Here is a 19,926-nt window from a genome sequence, read left to right as displayed (position 1 = left end):
ACCTGATTTCACAGGAGGTGCTGCAACCGTTATAACAGCGTTAGCGGCTATCGAATCCGGTAGGTCTGACCAGATTCATGTTGAGGTCAGCGAGAGGCGGGGTATTGATGTGTGGTACCGCAACATGAGAAGTGACAGTACTTGGTTGATGCTACACATCGACGAGACACAGATAAGGCAGGTTGACCTTCAAGGTAAATATGATCTGATATTTTAGTCCCTGTCTTTTGGGACTCCTTAAAATTATATAATGTTTTAAGGAGTCTTCCAGTCCACTCGACGCACAAAAGTGTTGTTATCATTTTCTTCTACAAAATCGTAGGTGTGATCGTTATCTTCAAAAAAGCAAATGACACAGTAAAAGCCGTTCAAGTGAAGTTTGAGTGTGGGGCATCGTTTATTGTTTCAACTACGGCTGGGCTGCTAAATGTAATGACTGCTTTGCGAGAAGAACTGAAGGGGCGAACTAGAGGACTGTACGGTAATTGGAATGGAGAGGAAAACGACGACTTCGAGAGACCCGACGGAACAGTTCTTTCGACCGATGCGACGGTGCAAGAAATACATTACGAATTTGGTCAACAATGTAAGATTTACCATACAAAGTAACATTTCCAACTACGCAAAAGGTATTAAAACTTAGAAATTATTATTCAAAAAATTGGATAATGACAGTTAATTTAAACGTATCCAACATAATTCTTTAAGACGACTTTGCTGGAAAAGCACTTACCGTTCGTCAATTTGGTTCCCACTTTGCACTCTGCCTAGTATAACAAATGAGTCGTATGTTAACATTTTTGAAGAACGATTAATTTGAGGAAAGCCTTCTTGTGTTATGGCGCTGCAGTCAAGTGACAGATACAATAAGTCATTTAATTGCTGAATTGTCTGCTAAAACCTTTTCAATGTGTGTCCCTGAATTTACGAAATCCTTGCTTCCCGGTTTATTCATCCACAGGGCAAATCAAACCAGAGAATTCCCTGTTCAGATACCCTGCAGGGAAGAGTCCTTCGGATTACAGCAACGAGGCATTTGTACCATTCTTTTGGTCAATGAGTGATCCCATTGACAACAGAGTTTTGAATTTGTGCGGCAACGACACTCAATGCGCCTTTGACTTCATCGTGACTGGAAACGAAAACATCGCCATGGCAACGAAAGAAGTGGTTGAGAACTTCGGCATTGCAGTTGAAAGTGCGGCCATTGGTAAATTTCAAACAAGATGAGTTTTCATTCTCTCAAAACCAAAGATATTGTAAGGAAAAATTGAGACATTCAAGAAAGTAAGAAACTAAACTACACATTCGCCGTACAGACGTCTGGGAATGTACAATCTCTAAAAACCGAGATATTCGCAGTAGAAGTTTATTCGAATTTTCAATTTCTCAAAACCGAAGAATTTGAGGTATAGAAACCTATTTGAATTTTCAGTGTCTGGGGAAAAAACTTGAGACATTCGTTTATATGGCATGTCTAATCTCTCAAAACCGAGGTGATCGCTGTAGAAGCCTAACTGAATGTCTCATATCCAGTGTTCACTGTCAAGAAAATATTTGACATTAGCTTAACCTATAGGAATGTCCAATCTCTCAAAACAGGAGTTTCGCTGTACAAACCTTTGTGAATTTCGAATGTCGAAGAAACTGAGACACTGGCTGTACAAACCAATGGTTGTCCAGTGTCCAATCTCTATACCCAGTCTCTAAATTTATGGCCAATATCCAATGTGACTGGTAGACATCCGCTACAGCCCAGCCCCTTAAACGGGCATAATACACCGTAACATTTAATCATTTCAAACATACTAACATTTAAACAATTCTAACTTGTTCCTTGAAAGGGAAGAAAATGTCACTTTAAGATCAGCGTTAACTTTTATCTGACATCAATATAAAGTGTTGCACTCTACATATTGTTTAGTTACACCGAAAAACAATGGTCAAATCAACACACCTTGCTTACAAGATCTAACTGTTAGACATTTGTGGACATGTATGCACTGACATTCTCTGCAAGATGTACACTTTTCAGCAAATACAAACATGTACATGTACAAGGTTCACAATCATTTTTCATATAACTGAAGAACAAGCTGTTACGATAGCGCCCTCTTTAGTTTTGTTAGGGCAGTCATTCATTCATTCATGAGGTCGCTTTAATTTGAACATGACCTAAATCTGCATCATGTAATCATACTGTAGTTGTGACCTTCCTTTGTCTGTGATATTTTGCCGACATCAGCCTGCCTATATAGTGATTAACAAGATACCGAAACATGGTGTCAGAATTTAAGCGGACTTCCACGCAATCCACGGTTTGCTGACCCACTTTACCAGGCGTGTTCAAGAACAATCGCTGACCTCGAACAGCAGCACTTTGTTGTCACCGACCCGACCACGTGATCTCAACGCGTTCTGCATGGACTCATGTACGCATGGTACCTGTTTTACGTGCAACTGCAATCGTCTATGAACTGAACGCACTATCATTGGGGCTGTCTTCCGTCAACTACAGGTACTTTCACAGTAACTGTCAGAACTTTCGTTCGCAATGTTGAGTGCACGCTCCATTGCTGTGCGTTCCTACTGTCTTTAGCCAAATGTAATTCCATACCTTGTCACTGTACATTGTCACTACAACGGTGTGAAGTTATTTCAGTTACACTGTATTAAGCCTTGTTAGTTTTAATACACTGTTGATACTAAAGAAATGCTATGCTATGAAATGAGTATCATTTTGAAGTTTCTTAACTACTCAACTCTAACATTGAAGTTTGCTGTATATTGACAAGTTGAACTGACACTTATCAATAGTTTATCTTATCAGGATAATGGGACCTCACTCTTGGTCTAAAGCGCCACTATCAGGGCCATTAAATTTGCAAATAGATATCCTGAAATCAAGTTGGGAAAAATTGAACAAGTTTGGGACAGCTACGAGATTATTTCTGGATTTGATAAAGGAGACTGATACACGGCGTACAACCCATTTTATCACTACACTTCGTAGCAATGCCCTATCCATAGGGCCTAATGGTCTTCCCTATAAGAGTGATGATGACAAGGAAAAGTTCAGTGTGATCCTTGATCTCTGGGAAAAGTACTAGGTTTCTAGTTGATAAATGTATTCAAACCAAGTGGAAAACTTGGTGTCTGTGTAGACTAACAGCACTTGAAAGCAGCTCTTAAACGGGAGCACTGTCCCTTGCCAGTTATTGATGATGTTCTTCCAAAACTGGAAACGGTCAAGATTTTCAGCAAAGCAGACTGCAAAGAAGGATTCCAGCAATGTGAGTTGGATGAGGAATCATCTCATTTGACAACCTTCCAAACACAGATGCCGGTGGTATCGACTACCATTCGGACTCTCGACCTCTCCTGAACTCTTCCAGATGAGATTAGATCAGTGCTTCGAAGGTCTTTCAGGCATTCACACTATCGCTGATGACATATTGATCACAGCCCAAAGTAGCACAGTTGATGAAGCTATCATGGATTATGACAGAAACATGACACAGTTTCTTGATCGCCGCAAACAAATGAACATCAAACTGAATAAAGCAAAGTTTGAATACAAGTTTGATGAGGTGACATCCATCTGACACTGACAGAAAGGCTCAGGACTTCAGCCAGATTCTAACAAGGTCGAGGGCATTATCCACATGGAACAGCCAACAGATTTGGAAGGAGTGCAGAGATTGGTGGGAATGATAAAACATGTTGCCAAATTCCTACCAGATGTCTCTGGCATCAGCGAGCCACTCAGACGACTAACACATAAGGATGTTCAGTGGTGTTGGACTGAGGAACAATTTCAGGCGTTTCATACCTGAAACAACGCCTGATAGCAGCACCAGTGCTCACATACTTTGACCTCAAAGTACTCACAGAGGGCCAAGGAGATGCTTCGGAAAGAGGACTAAGGTTTGTCTTTTTCCAGAATGGCATACCAATCATGTATGCAAGCAGAGTACTGACGCCAGCCGAAACCCGCCATTCTCCGGTTGAGAAAGAATTCCTCGCGCAAGCCTTTGGACTGGAACGCAATCACGAGTATGTTTATGATCGACAGATAGTACTGTGGACTGACCATAAATCATTGGTCTCCATATCGCGCAAACCACTCGCTAATGCTCCAAAATGTCTTCAGCAATTACTTCTCAGATTGCAGAGATACACTGTTGACATCCGCTACAAACCGGGAAAAGACATGCATCTCGCTGACACTCTCTCACGAGCATATCTTAAGAACTCTAATCGTTCAGCCATTGAGGAAGAAGTCGGGAGTGTTCAAATGATCAACATGCTCTCGATTACTCGCAAAACCCATGAGCTAATCAAGTAAGCTACAACTGAGGGTCACAGCCTGCAAACGGTCATACACTGCATCCTCAATGGGCGGCCAGACAATAAACAGCAAATACCCTTGGCTGCACACGCATACTTAAAAGTGAGGGATGAACTTTCATTCATTTTTCATCTGTAGGCGTTGCCTATCGAGGCACCCGTTCACAACTGCGCGTCCAAAATGTATACTTATCTAGGTCACTGTGAGTGCATCACGCAGTCTGTACATGTATAATGTATACACGCGTGTGGGTTTACACAAGCGGTTTTAACCACAACTCCTGAGATGTGAATCAGGCTCGACATTTTGTTTTCTCATCGTTGGATATTGCAGCAGAAAGTCTCAACGATGTAAGCCTAAATTAATGTTAAGTGACTGCTTTGGAGCTGCAGTTCTGCTGCTGGCGATAGCCTATAGTCTCGGCAGAGTCGTGAGTTAATCTTTCTAGTGCTAGTAATTTTCTGTCAAAGTGTAGGCGGTTTTTTAACGATGTGCTTTGTAATGCTGGGTCAATTTATGTTGCATATTGTATACATGACTTTGTGTAACACACGGATATTTCAAAACCTTGTTTTGATAAATTGTATTGATTGATTTATATCACAGATTAAACGGAGTCAACATCCCATAGTGACAGGCGAATTTGTGTCGCAAGTCTAACTGCTATTTTTGGGGCGTCAGTGACCACAGAGCTAGGTTTATCGACAGTCGCGCAGAAACTCCAACAGTTTAATGACTCTGACAGCTGTTTATCACTGCAGTCTCTCTTTCATTGCGACTCGATCAAGGAGAACAACCAACAACCAAGGAGAAGGTGGGACAGTGGCTAAATGACGCTCGAGACGAGTCCCCGCATTCTGATTCGGAACAGTCAGTGCAGCCAGTACAAGAGCCAGTGCAGCCAGCACAAGAGCCATTGCAGCCAGCACAAGAGCCAGAGCACTCAGCACGACAGCCTCTACAGTCAGTACAGCAGGCCGTGCAGTCACCGCAGCAGACTGTGCAGTCAGCACTATCAGCTCAGCCCACAAAGCCCTCTTTGTGAGATCCATTCCAGTATTGGGTGTTTATCCGCAGCTTTGATGCTACAGTGGGGAACACCAGTGTCGATGATGGCGTGAAGCTCAATCGCCTATTCCATTCCTGTACAGGTGATGCCTTGGCAGTTATCCGCTGTGTGGTTATGGAGCCAAAGGCAGGCTAAATGAAGGCTAGAGAGCTCCTTGGGGATAGGTTTGGAAATGACTACAAGATTTCTGAACCTTGGGTCCAGAAGCTCACGTACAGAAGGCCCTCGTGTTGCCCCTGGTGACAAAAAGGCAATCCAAGGTTTGGCTTATGACTTAAGAAGCTGCACTCTTGCTCTTGGAACGATGGGAAAGCTGGAGGAGATCAATACTAAGAGAAGCCTTGGAGACATAGCAAAGAGGATGCCACAGGCCCTTCAATCCAAGTTGCGCTCAAAAGCCAGTAGTATGCTTGAGGATACAGGTCAATATCTGATTATAAGCAAGCTGATTGAGTTCCTCAATAAAGCTGCAAAGGAGGCAAATGATCCAGTGTACGACATTCCCTTCAAGGCAGATGACCCTGGATTGCCGGATGACAGAAGTTTGGCAGAGAAGCGACTTGCATCCCTCAAGAAGCGTTTGACCAAGGATCCGAGCTTGCATGACTGTTACACCATGGAGGTATCTTTTGGAAAGAGGCTATGCACAAAGGGTCATTGGCGACATGTAGAATGCATCTCCACGAGGAATGTGGCACCTTCCACACCACTAAGTTCTTAATCCGTCAAAGCCAGAAAAGCTTTATGCGGTCTTTGACTGCGCTGCCAAGTGCTAAGGTCGGTCCTTAAAGGACACTGCTCTACAGGGGCAGGACTTGATGAATAGACTCATAGGAGTTCTTGCGATTTCGAGAAGGTCAGGTTGCCTTGATGTCAGACATCAAGCAGATGTTTCACCAGGTTGGTGTTGTTTAGAGGCGTAGGGACGTACTTAGGTTCCTTTGGTGGCCAGGTGGTGATGTATCTCAGCTACCAGAGATCTACCGAATGACCGTTCATCCATTCGGTGGGGTTTGGAGCCCGAGCTGTGCCAACTTTGCCCTTCAAAGGACGGCTGTCGACTATGGTGATAAGTTTGACGTTGACGAGACTGTGAAGAGGAACTTCTATGTCGATGATTGCTTGCAGAGGGTCATGTCGGAGGAAGAAGCAATCAAAACATTTGAGCAACTGACAAAATTGCTGGCATGTGGAGGGCTCCGCTTGACAAAGTGGTGAAGCAACTCCAGAAAGGTTCTGGAAGCCATTCTTCAGCAGGAGAGATCAAAGACTCTTAGAGGCGTAGACCTGGACCGAGAATCACTACCGGCAGACCGAGCTCTTGGAATCCACCGGAATGCTGAAGATTACACCCTGGGAATCTGTTTGCGTTCAAAAGCTCAGAAGTCATACTCGGCGAGGTCTGCTAAGCATCATGTGCTCGGTCTACGATCCACTCGGGTTCTTGTGCCCCTATATCCTTCGAGCAAAGTTACTCTTCCAGAGAGAATGCAGGATCGCCAAAATGGTTGGGATGAGCCCCTGGAAAGTGCAACCCGAGATCATTGATAAAGTGGCAAGGCGGCCTCGAACGACTATCCAAGTTTCAGAAAGACAGACACTTTGTTCCGATGGACTTGAATGTGAGCAAGAATGTGAGCTGCATCACTTCTCGGATGCATCCAAGGATGTGTATGGATGAGTGTTCTCTGCCCGCTTTGTCAGTTCGACTGGCAAGGTCCACTGCAGTTTTGTTATGGGTAAGTCGCGTCTAGCACCTCTGAAGGCAATGACTATCCAAAGCCTTGAGCTGTCTGCGGCTGTGCTTGCTGCTCAGCAGGGCGTCATGCACAGGAAAGAGATTGATCAGGATATTGGTAAATCCACATTCTGGACAAACATTATGCTTGTCCTGCAGTATATCAGGAACCAAACGAAGCATTTCCACACCTCGGCCGATCGAGTGACAACAATCCATGAGGCATCATCACCTGAGCAATGACGTTACGTAAGCACGGATCTCAATTCGGCCGACGACGCTTTCAGGGGGCTCGATGCAGACTGCCTGTTGTCGTCAGATAAATGGAGAAATAGACCTAGATTTCTTTGGCAAAGCGAAAGTCAATAGCCCATGGAACCAGAAGTGACAAATCTACTTGACAAGGATCGAGAAGTGAAACGGGCGACAACCTCTCAAGCTGGTGCTGCCAAGAATGCCAATTCAATTGATGAGCTTATGCATAGGTATTCCTGCTGGCTCAGTCTTCGTAAGGCCATGGCATGGACCCTCCGTTTCAAGAATTGGTTGACAAATGGCAAGCCAGTTTGCGACCCATTCCGGCTGACGGTTCGGGAGCTCAAGGCAGCTGAGCTGGCTATCCTGAAGCATGTCCAACATACGAGTTTCCCTCAAGAAATCAAGGATTTGCAGAAGGGCTGTACAGCTGTGAGAAGACAGAGTGCCATTTACAATCTGAGACCTTATCTAGACGATGATGGTATTCTGAGGGTAGGCGGTAGGCTACGGGTGCACCACTACAAATAAATTCCTATAGACAGCAGTGATAAATCCCCATACTTCACAAATATTTTAAAAATACTCACAACTCTCACAGGTGTTCAGGCTGCACAGAAAAATGATGTTCCACATGTCCTCTTTCATTTTCCTTTCAATTTTCGGGGGGTTGACCAATGAATTTTTGAGAAATTTTCACCAGAAGCAGACCACCCCTAAAATGAAGAAAATGTCCCTGCCCAGAAAAGTAGCCATTTTGAAAAACCATCCCTCTGCAAAATGGCCAAGTAGTGCCATTTTCGGACCCAACTGCATCCAAATTACTCAGAATTTGAAGCCCAGAGTCCGGGCCAGGGGTTCAGTGCCATATTTCTCCAATTCCTCAATTTCATGGCTCTCAGGACTCTCTAATATAGAATATTTTGAGTGTATAACTTTTATTAATGAGCTCGGCGGACATATTTCTGGCCTAATTACCAGGGTGCACCCCTACGACTTGCTCCTATTGAAGAAGACCGCAAGTTCCCCTCCATTCTGCCCAAAAATCATCATGTCTCCCTCCTGGTGATTCGCCATTTTCATGAGTTGCTGGCTGGTCAAGGCGGAAGGGATCATGTTCTGTCTGTTGTCAGGAGGAAATACTGGATTCCGAAATCGCTTCCTTAAATAAACCGGGTCCTGAAGGAATGTATGCTTTGCAAGAAGATGCATGCTCAGCCAGAGGTTCAGTGCATGGCCAATCTTCCAGAAGCCATGGTAAACCCTGGCTTACTACCCTTCTTGCATGTAGGGGTGGATTGTTTTGGCCTTTTCTTGGTCAAACGAGGCCGCTGTAGGAAAAAGAGGTACGGCTTCTTATTTGTCTGCTTGGCCACCAGAGCCATCCACCTTGCTGGATTCCTTGGAGACAGACGCTTTCTTAAATGTTCTCATGAGATTTGCTGCCGGAAGAGGAGTACGTGAGCATATGTACTACGACAACGGCACAAAATTCATCGCAGGTAATAAAGAACTGAGGGAAAACATCGTCAAGCTTCAAAAAGATGACAAGGTACAAGGTGTTCTCCTCGCCAAGCGCACTGAATGGCACTTCAACCCACCCGCGGCATCTCACATGGGCGGATCGTGGGAACGCCAGATAAGAACTGTCAGAAAGGTTTTGTCTGCACTTCTCCAGAACCAGATCCTTGACAATGAGAAACTAATGACCCTATTGTGCGAGGTAGAGTCGATCGTGAACGACGACCGATCACTCCAGTATCAGATGATCCCGACGATCTTGAGGCCTTAACCACAAACCATCTCCTGAGGCTGAGATCAGGCCATCCTCTGCCACTACGAGGCTTACCTGAAACTGAGCACTTTCGAAAAAGATGGAAGCATGTACAACTGCTAGCTGAAAGATTTTGGAAACGCTGGGTTGCAGAGTACTTACCAAATCTTCAGAGAAGACAGCGTTGGGTTGAAAGGAAGGTGAACCTCAAAGAAAGTGATCTAGTGCTAGTAGTTGGCGATCAGTCACCGCGAAACCACGGGCCTTTGGCTAGGATCAGCAAAGTCTTCCCTGGAAGCGATGGTTTGGTTCGGAGTGCAGAGGTCAAGACTGCAACTGGGACCTTTTGGAACGTTCTTAGATTTGGATTAAAGTAAAGCTGCTGTTTAGTTGTTTGATGTTTCAAGTTAAAGTCTGTAGTGCTGTTAATAACACAGGCGCCCGATTACTCATTGGAAGTTGTAAATGTACCTAAGATGGAGGGCCATTTAAGGGGCCGGGATGTTATGCAGGCGCACACTGCCAAACTGAATTAGGTTTATCTTTGACCTTGGGTGCATGATTTTTTCATCTGTAGCCGTTGCCTATCGAGGCACCCGTTCACAACTGCGCGTCCAGAATGTATACTTATCTAGGTCACTGTAAGTGCATCATGCAGTATGTACATGTATAATGTATACACGCGTGTGGGTTTACACACGCGGTTTTAACCACAACTCCTGAGATGTGAATCAGGCTCGACATTTTGTTTTCTCATCGTTGGATATTGCACCAGAAGGTCTCAACGATGTAAGCCTAAATTAATGTTGTTAAGTGACTGCTTTGGAGCTGCAGTTCTGCTGCTGGTGATAGCCTATAATCTCGGCAGAGTCGTGAGTTAATCTTTCTAGTACTAAAGTTGATAAGTGTGATTACACATGACTTAGTATAACACACGGATATTTCAGAATGTTATGTTAGAAACCTTGTTTTGATAAGTTACATTGATTGATTTATATCACAGATTAAACGGAGTCAACATCCCACGCTGACAGGCGAATTTGTGTCGCAAGTCTGTTTTTTGGGGGGCGTCAGTGACCACAGAGCTAAGCTTATCGGCAGTTGCGCAAAAACTGCGACCCGCATGAAACCACGAGCACAGAGCACAGACAAACGAAGGGGGAAAAGGACAGATTTAAACCCAAGAAAACATCAGATCGTACAAAGTCAGAACGAGAATACAGATGGAACAGAAAGCACATCAGAAAGAACAGAAGAGCAACGAGCACTTCACGCCGCAAAGTGAGCTAAATTTCCCGAGCTACAGCTCACGAATAGAGGAAAACTCAACGACGTCCTCAGATTCGACTTCCAACAGTCTCAATCAGGAAACACTATCCGCAAAACCTGCTACGACAATCAGACACAGTAACAGGGAACGCAGACCACCAGGATATCTCAGACTATGTTACATGAACTCATAGTGCACTATCAACACAACTATATGAGGACACTTTTCGTTTGTTATACTGTATGAGTGAATTTCTTTAACTCGTGAAACCCGTAAACAATTTTGGCCATGTTAGTTAAGTGTTGTTGAACCACTGTTGTATTAATCTACATGCACATGTATAATGTTGTTGCTCATACATGTAGAAACTAATCTTTCTAAAGAAAGGGTGTTACGATAGCAACCTCTTTGGTTTTGTTAGGGCAGTCGTTCATGAGGTCTCTTTAATCTGATCATGACCTTAGTCTGCATCATGTTATCACACTGTATTTGTGTCCTTCCTTTGTCTGTAATATCTGTCATTTTACCGACATCAGCCCTACATGTACTATATAGTGATACTATATAGTGATCAACAACACAACGAAACACAGGCAATTTCAAGAATATTTCCAAATAGGTCACTTGGGAGACATTTTGTGGTAAATTTGGGAGACATCGGTCATAAGGGAGACATTTCAATGTCTTCCTAATGCTCCAACTACCAAAAGGAGGAAAATTTTTACAGTCCACATTTTGAGAGATGATAGATTAGGGTCTGAAAGGAAAATATGCAAAGTTTGAATAAAATCGGATAAGGGAATATTAAATTATGGGACGGTAAAGTTTGAAAAATCTTGTGCACGTTCCTATGGGAATGTCTCCCAGGTGACCCATTTTCGGTAATAAGAACACTGATAATCATGATTTTCGAGACAAAAACACAAATTGGGATAGTCAGGTTCCTGCATAAAAATGCTGTTAGTATTAAAATCTTCAGTCAGATTTTTCACAAATTTTGCGTGGGCACACTGGAAATGTCAATGAATTCAAATATAGCTGAATTTTACCTCAAATGCAAATTATCATCAGATCTTAACAAGGTTAAAAGTGTACACTGGACAACTTCAAAATTTCACGTGCATCCTCGCAAATGTTTCTGATAATAGTGCACTCTAAAGCAAATGTCCAGTTGTGTAGACTGGTGAAATGTCCTAGTCTAGAACGTTCTCCCTCACTGTCCTGCGTGTGCTGTATCCAATTCTGAGTGCCTGAGAAGAGTTTCTGTAAAACACGGGACGTCTCTTGGCTCACACCTCAAATCATGCCTCCAGGCACAAAATAGACAAATGTACATGTGCTTTCAAACTCATTAAAGATATTAGGATACTCTCCTCTGATCTGTCGGCGCACTCATGGTGAACGTTAGGACTTCAATAAATTGCTGATGCATATAGGCATGCATCACAGCTTTCTGTGATTACTCCGCCCTCTCATTACCTACTAACTCCGTAACACAAAGCTCATGAATTGGCCTTAAAAGTGTGATTGGCTTGGTGTTGACCTTTGCCATCTGCACCAGTCAGTCTGCTCCTGGATAAATCTTCTGTCCTGAGGTGCCATTCCCTTAAATTGTTGACCGACAAATAAATTGTGGTTTCCTTTACACAGTGAACATTCCTTGCTCATTTTCTCTTGTTGTGTAGAGGTTGCTGCAAACAAGGGCTCTTCTGTCTCATCTTGTCTGCTTGAGTTGTGTCTCGATTTTTCTTCCAGGTTGCTGTTCCGTAAATCGGGTTATTCTCTTCCTCCGCAGCGTCCTCCACATAGGCCACCTGGTCTTCAATGCTGGGCGGCCTATTAACCTTTTTTCTATCTCTCTGACTTTGCACAGCCATCTGTAACGCAAAAAAAGTACTGTCATCGGCAAATGCTCTCAAGGACTTTCCATCATCGGGTGACACAGGAGTACCCTTTGTGACCTTTCATCCATGCATCGGCAGTTTTGTATTTACTTCTAAATCTCTCACGGAGTAGGGTCTTAGCTTGAGCATACCCCTGCACTGGCTCCATCAGTGATCAAGCCTGTGTATTGCCTTGCTTGCATCGCCCTTGCAATAATGCAGAAGCCTAGTCAGCTTAACTGCATCGTTGATCTTCCTCCTGTCGACATTGACTTCAAACGCTCACTAAAACTCCCAGAATCTCAGGGGGTCACCTTGATACACCATGATTTCCACTTTTGGCAACTGCAGTGTTTCTACAGGCTCTGCTGATGCTGTAGTCATAGGATACTTGTATCTTTGTTTTGTAGCTGGTTCCTCTCCTTTTGGAGGACCCTTAAGGTAGGACAAATCCTGTCTGTGGGAGTGTTCCCGATGATCATCAACGGGGCAGTTAAGGGTGTTACAGGATAAGTCGTCTTCGTATTGGGCGTACACCCTCTGCTCAGCATCAACACTTTTAATCTTAGCCTTCAGCTGCAGCTCGGCTTTTCTTTACCGCAGCTTTAACCCCTACAGCTCAATTTCTTGCTGTTCTCTCAGTAATTTAACTTCAGCTTGCAGTACAGCCTTCCTCCCTCTTCTGCCCTCACTGTGATAAGCATACACAGATATGCAGAGGCCTAAACACCTTTCCAAGTGGGCCCCTTGACTGGAGCCATTTAATGGGCAACGATGTAAAACTGTGAACAAAAAGATATAGAATGTTTTGAGTCACAAGGAATAAAATCACTGTGTAACATAACAATACAAAGCAAGATGTAGGAAATGCAGAAAGTCTAAGGACTAGGACAAGTCTATTCTAGCTGAAGTACATGCATGTTCATGTAGGTCAAAGCAAAAGGACACGTAACTACAGGTACATGTACATGTAGAAAGAATGTACGAATTAAAGGGTAAAATACAACGTGCGAGGAATATCACTATGAGACCCCATAGAATACAAAACAGATTCATGTAGATAAAAATCTACCATGCACGGTTATCAAAATGCATAAGAAAACAGGACATACATGTACTAAAAATCTCCACTTAAATATACTAGTAAAATGCGTACATGTCCAACTACATGAACAAGGCAGTGATCCATAACATACTACTGGCATGTTCTTCATATAATGGACCAAAATGCAACTCTGGATGTCATTTTTCGAAACCCCTAAGAGTGACTTTGATCATGTAAAATACAAATTAGCACCTTCAGATTTGTAAAAATGATTATTTGGGGATAATTTGGCATAATGTGTACAAATCAAATGGAGTTGAAAGACGGACACGGTCGTCATTGTTTCAGATATCAGCTGTGACTTTCCTCATTACATCAGACATTGGGAATTAATTTACTTCTGTTCACCCAAAGTTGAAAATTATCTAATGGTCCATATTTTGAGGAACCTGCCTTCTTATAATGAAGATCAACCCATGAGAGTCGATGAAGGCAAGATAATTACGAACTGACAGCTCCCAAAAACAGAGCCTATAGTAAAAACAATACAGGCACTGGAAAGAACTTGTGTGCCATTATACTTCTATACAAAATACTATGCATGTGAGTTGCGGAGATGAGCGTGACATCAAGAGGGCTATACCAGAAATAAATCATAAATCGGACTGCCATTAAGCCATTGAGAGATTATAACATAAAGGAAAATGGAGAAGGTAGACTTACGGATTGTGCTCCAACAAGGGCTTGTAAATAGAGGTAGAAGGTTGTAAAACGTACAACCGAGGTAACATGGATGACATGGAGCAGGAAATTTTAAAAAATGATGGTAAAGGGCACTAAACTAAATTACCGTGGAAGAGCAATCAGGAGCTGGAGCAGAACTCTCGCCAATGCTTCGATCTTACGTCTTCTACTGGCAGTGGTACTCGTCATCTTACCATTTTTTCCTTCCGAATCCAGCCTCTGATTTAATGCTTGCTTAGATTTTGTATCCCTTTCCCATTAGAATTTAAGGATTCCTAACCCCCTTAAATTAAGTTTAAAATATAATAAATAGTGTTAATCCTTTTATTTAAATGAAATGGGGATCCTTTTAAAATGTTTACTGTTTGCTAAATGGTTACAGAAAATTCCGGTCAAGTCGGCATCATGCAACTCGTAAGTCGGCCTTTTGATAAAAGTACCGATCGTGTGTTGATGCATTTCCATGGATAATTTTAAGTGGGCCTTTATAAGCCGTTGTTTCGTTCAAATCGGCATGTTCTCTCGGTTCCTTTTCCACAAAACCACAAAAATAATCCTCGGTATAGGGTGGGCTGTTAAACAATCGATTTCCTGAGCTTCGTTGTCGATACGTGGAGTAGGCCTACATGTACTGTACATTTACATTGCGCGAGCTCGACCGCAAAGGGGTTTGCCCAATATTCGCATCAATACCAGTACCTCCCCCCTCTAGAGCACGCGCATGCGCTCTGTCCCTTTTTGGGGTCCCCTATTGAACGAAGTTTTACTTGCGGCCGGCCCCCAAGATCCCGCGTTCACCCGCGCCGTGCCGGTGCATGATATGTGTGCTGTGCGTCCTAGCATTATGTCAGTACAAACGGCATGTACGGGTCGTCCTCAGTACGGGCGGAGCGATGATCACAATCGAGGACAAACTTACCTGAATTGACAACCAGGGCAGATCAAAGCAATTAAACTGGTGCAATGAATTATATGGACGGTATTAAGGCAGCACGCCACGTAAGTCGGCAAGCAGCACATGTCAGCATTTTGAAGTCATTATTTTTTCCAGTCAAGACGGAGTGCCGACTTTGCCGGAGTTTACAAGTTTATAAATACTTGATCCCTACTTTTTCTGGAAAACAGGTTTTCAAGCTTCTGGCGCTTTAATTGAGCCCTCCCGTAAGAAAGCATCATTTTAGCGTTTCATTTAGCGGTTACTCCCATTAACCCGAGTGTGGATGCACGCGCAATACACTCTGGTCAGGAGTATACTCCTCTGTGATGGGGAATATATTCTCGCTGACCCGAAGACGGTACTCCTGCCGTTCGTGCGCTCGGAGTAGTACTCGGGTTAGCACGAGTAGCTCGCTTGAACGCAGCCCAAAAGGTTGAACTCGCCCCAATTCGGAATTGCCTGCATGCATTGGCTTTAATGGTACACTGTCATTACACATACAGCCGGCTGCAAAGGGAAGGTCACGTGAGTTTTTTTGAAGGGCATTACGGCTAACTTCGAAGGGCACGCGGCTATTGGCCACGCGGTGGCCGCGGTAAAGATCGGGGCCTGCATTGCTGTAATTTGCCCTTGTATCATACCACTTTAATGACGAGTTGTAACTGAAAATAAGTCTAACAGTGCCGTTATGTGTGCGTGTATGTGTGCATGGTAACTTGTTCAATCTGCAATCAACAGTACGGTATATCACATACAATAGCATCTATCCATTGTGTTAAAATATGCATCAACCTGTGAATTGGCTTAAAGAATCCTCATTAAAAATTATATATCCTGCTGGGTGGTTTGAAATGCGAAACAAAGCCTTGAGTCAAAATGAGTGCTCTCTCCCGAGTCAGAAAATGTGTTTAAAGCCTGCCCTAAACTACTCTTCAGCACAACCACATCGCACAAAATGTCAAAGCTGTCTTCCAAATTCATATCTTTAGGTTCATACTTCAACATTAAATATCCAAACTCAACACAAAATCCTCAGTACACTAATACGTGCACATGTGCCGGGAACTGACTGCATGGTCCGACCATGGCGGTAGGAAATGACTACTCAGTGGTCCGACAGGCCAAATTTTTATACTCGTAGCGCGCAGTTTATCGTGCCCCAAAATGAATACTGTTATCTATCTCTTTACACACCTTAATCTGTACAACACATGAGCTGATGTTGCAAGTAACCCAAAACATGTACTCACTACATTGGCGTGTCAAAAGTCGGTGGAATTCTTCGACGAACTTCGCGAAATGTATCGATAATTAAAACGTCCAAGCAAAACATAATGGTAAAACGCCCTCTAAGGTTCATAAGAAATCTTCGCTTCTGACGTCAGATTCATTAGAATAAGTGATTGACATCTGCTATATGTTCATATCTCCAATATGTTTATGCATAGCGACCTGGAGATCACATGTCTACGCTCATGTTAACATTACACAGTACTATTAAAAACCACTAAGATAAATTTATGTAAAATTATAATTGACCAGAAGAACAAAAAATAATCTTCAGCTTGAGTGACTGCGGACCTTTTAGAAAGTTCCCATGTTTTTCGGGGGGGATCTTTTTTCGAGGAAAAAAATACATATTTCCTCCCTTAAACCCAGTAACTCGACACGCACGCCTCATGGCTATGCTTCAAACTTTCCAAGTATTGCCAAACACATAATTTTCTTCCGCACCATTAATTCGATCAAGTTTCATGGAATATTGGTTTCAATACCACCAACAGTGATTTGTGGCAGTCTTGGCATACCTCCTAACTGCACGAAGGAAGTATCCCGCAGCAGTGTTGGAGGAGTGGCCAGCTTCATTTGTAACGATGGATACACCTTGCAAGGAAAAAGTGAACTTATGTGTGAGGAGAACGGCACATGGAGCGGGGAAGTGCCGACCTGTGTTCTAGGTTTGTAAAGGCGCCCAGAGAGGGTTTTAGTTAAATTATCCGTTTGAAAATCAAAACTTCTTCCTGCTTAGATATTTTAAGAATGTTGGCTAGGAACTGGCAAAATAAAAGTTGTGTTTGGAATAATTGTTTTGCAGTAAAGTATTTGAAGCTTTGAACACTTATTTTCACCATCCTCTTTTACCATTCATAAGTCGTAATCCCCTCGTCCTAGTTTTGAACTCACAGTCGTTAGGCCATTCCATTTTTGTGTCTGACCGTCCCGTTTTGTTTTTGTTAAATTCTCCAGCCAGCCGAATTATGTCACTCTGCTCTCCCTTGGCCATGCTGCTGGGTTAGAAGTTAAATTGCCGCTCGAAGCAAAAACGGCGAACAGCTATTTGACAAACTGATTTGACATGAAATTTGTCGTTAACTCTTATAAAAACACACGTATATGAATCAAATTGATGGAAATGAAACTAATCAGTACAGTGTGATCGATGCAAAATATTTATAACCCATAACTTTGTTCCTTAAAGTTTAAAATTTAAAAATTTCGATCGTTTCTATGCTAATTAGCTTTGTTTGAAAATTGAAAACAGTGACCTGCGACTCCGTTACCGAACCAGCGAACGGCAGAATGGTCGTGTCTGGTAACAATGTTGGCGGAGTTGCTAGCTTCACGTGTGAAAAAGGCTACGACTTGGAAGGAGAAAGAGAGCTACAGTGTCTTGAGAACGGCACGTGGAGCGCGGAGATACCCCTCTGTGTTCCAGGTTTGAACCCTATTTCTTATGAAAGAAAACTTCGAATGTAAGCCATCCGTTCCTCATTCATAAATGGACGCAGTATTTTAATTTGTGGAATACTTTTATTCAAAACAATTCAATTTTCATGCCCGACAGTAATTTACGCAATGGTTATACTGGCGATTCACAACAGTTCACTTCCAAGAGTTTACAGTGTGCGAAATCTGTCGACCCTTTCTAAACGCGCACTGGGTCGACAGATTTCGAGCACTGTGATTTGTCAACACGTTGCAAAGTCTTGGAAGCGCACTAATATGAACCGCCCGTATTCTCTACAAACCTACCGTCATAGTAATTACACTGAGGCACACTGCTAAATCATTTTTAGCTCGGGTGTGAATTCTGTGACCTCTGTCTGCCTTTAGAACTAGCCTTTCGCTGACCAATATGCTGAGAAATTGGGGACCTATAAGACAGTGGAGACTGATTGAATGACTTTCCGTCTGACAACTTTTATTTGTTCAATGACGTTCGGTCTAGACTCCGAGGCACAGAAACTTGGATTACGAGACCAGCATTTTATTGCAACGTCTCCTTGTTATGAGTCCGAGTCACTTACAATTTGTGGGCTTTCTAAAACGAAAGGAACTGCACTCACCATTGTGCATCGGGGACTCTGATTTTAATTTTGACAATCTAATGTTTAACAATGATCGCCGCAGCCTAAAGATATCTTGTACGGTGTTGTTGGCTGAGAGTAGCTGCCCATGGATCTTCCTTTTTCTTGTGTTTGCAACATTGTACTTAGTGTTTGCTAGTAAGGTATTTTACAAGTATTAGCTTACTAATTTAATAACTCGCATCTGCCGAAAAAATGCCTGGAGCTGCCAAGGTCCACCGCAAATATAGTGGCAAATAAAGAGGTTGTCCGTAGACTGTCCAGTTTATGGTGATTTGTATTATAAATATTTAAAAATGTAGTTCGGCGACGTGGAATCTTCTGTTACGTAGGGGGCAACGCTACCAAACCAGTTTCAAAGAACACGCGCCTGTAAAGTATGACATACCCAACAAGAATTGTATACTGTATTTCTCGCACTTCCACGTGGCCTCCGAGCACAGTGAAGATTGGTATGTGTGCATTCCGCTCCAATAGTTGTTCTTTGCACCACCAGAGTCACATCTTTATTAACTTCATATAATCACCTGGCCGTATACTCAGGCCATTTGTATACAAAAAGAGAGAATTCACACATCATCAACTTGTCTGCTACTAAGCGATTCTCTTCTTGAGATTAGTTTGCCCTCCTTACGTTTTCTGTATAGCAGTGATTGTTGATTCATTTACATTAATACAGTATACCAGATATAGGCCTTAGTTATCTTTTTCCTTCCTTTTTGCTAATGATGGAAGTTATAGACATATATTAGCGTATGACGTCAGTCACAGTGACGTCTCTGTTGTCACCACATTCCACACGTGCCTATCCAGCAAGAAGCGCTAAATTTTGTATAGTTGCGTGTGCACCTAAATTCTAGTGCTGTTTGTAATTAGTTAGCAAGGTCTTACAATTCGTAAGGTTTTATGAATTACAAGTTTGTTGCGATCTTCTTAAACCGTTCTTGTGACGTCACCCTATTCTGAAGAGTGTAAATTATTCTGAAGAATTCTTTAAAAAGTCTAAAGTTTCCTGTACATTCTTTAAAACTGACAGATCAAACTTGACTTGATAGACACAAAAAAGCAGTTGTTACATTTACGTCACAATTTAATTACGTCAAAGGGAGCAAGAAACGCCTTTAATAGTCAAATACATCATTTGAGACGTTCTAAGGGTTGATTTTCTCCGTGTTCGGATTTTTATATTTTCTGTTATAGTTTCTGTTGTGATTACAGATCTTCAATTAAAGTGAAACACTCTTTTAATTGCACTTTTTTTGGCATACAATCCTTCCATTTTAAGTTTTTAATTTATATTTACATTTTAAATTTATATGTTAATGTAATATGATTTTAAAGAATAGATTACTTCCCATTTGAGATGCTAAGTGCATGAATTTTCCGAAAGAAACTGTTTCTTACGGTGGTTAAGTTACCCAATTAACGGCTCAGGCCAGGAGTAAAGCTTACATGTACATAGAGATATAGTACGTACAATCATGTATATAGC

At 42.6% G+C, this 19,926-nt stretch overlaps 1 protein-coding gene across 2 annotated transcripts in view; it reads left to right on the top strand.

The window, feature by feature from the left end:
* Window positions 1-19,926, top strand: part of LOC110986872 (sushi domain-containing protein 2-like) — a 42,321-nt gene that overhangs the window by 18,264 nt on the left and 4,131 nt on the right. For both annotated transcript variants that reach the window (XM_087131580.1, XM_087131579.1), the window contains exons 12-16: window positions 15-194; window positions 323-586; window positions 962-1,210; window positions 16,851-17,024; window positions 17,609-17,782. In XM_087131580.1, the coding sequence (XP_086987706.1) occupies window positions 15-194; window positions 323-586; window positions 962-1,210; window positions 16,851-17,024; window positions 17,609-17,782 (1,041 nt within the window). The remainder of the gene's footprint in view (window positions 1-14; window positions 195-322; window positions 587-961; window positions 1,211-16,850; window positions 17,025-17,608; window positions 17,783-19,926) is intronic.

This window comes from Acanthaster planci, unplaced genomic scaffold (assembly GCF_054643075.1).
Source record: "Acanthaster planci isolate LZ-2023a unplaced genomic scaffold, COTS_SCS Contig2, whole genome shotgun sequence".
NCBI lineage: Eukaryota > Metazoa > Echinodermata > Asteroidea > Valvatida > Acanthasteridae > Acanthaster > Acanthaster planci.
Note: the sequence above shows the minus strand (reverse complement) of the source record. Positions and strands in the feature narration are given on the sequence as shown.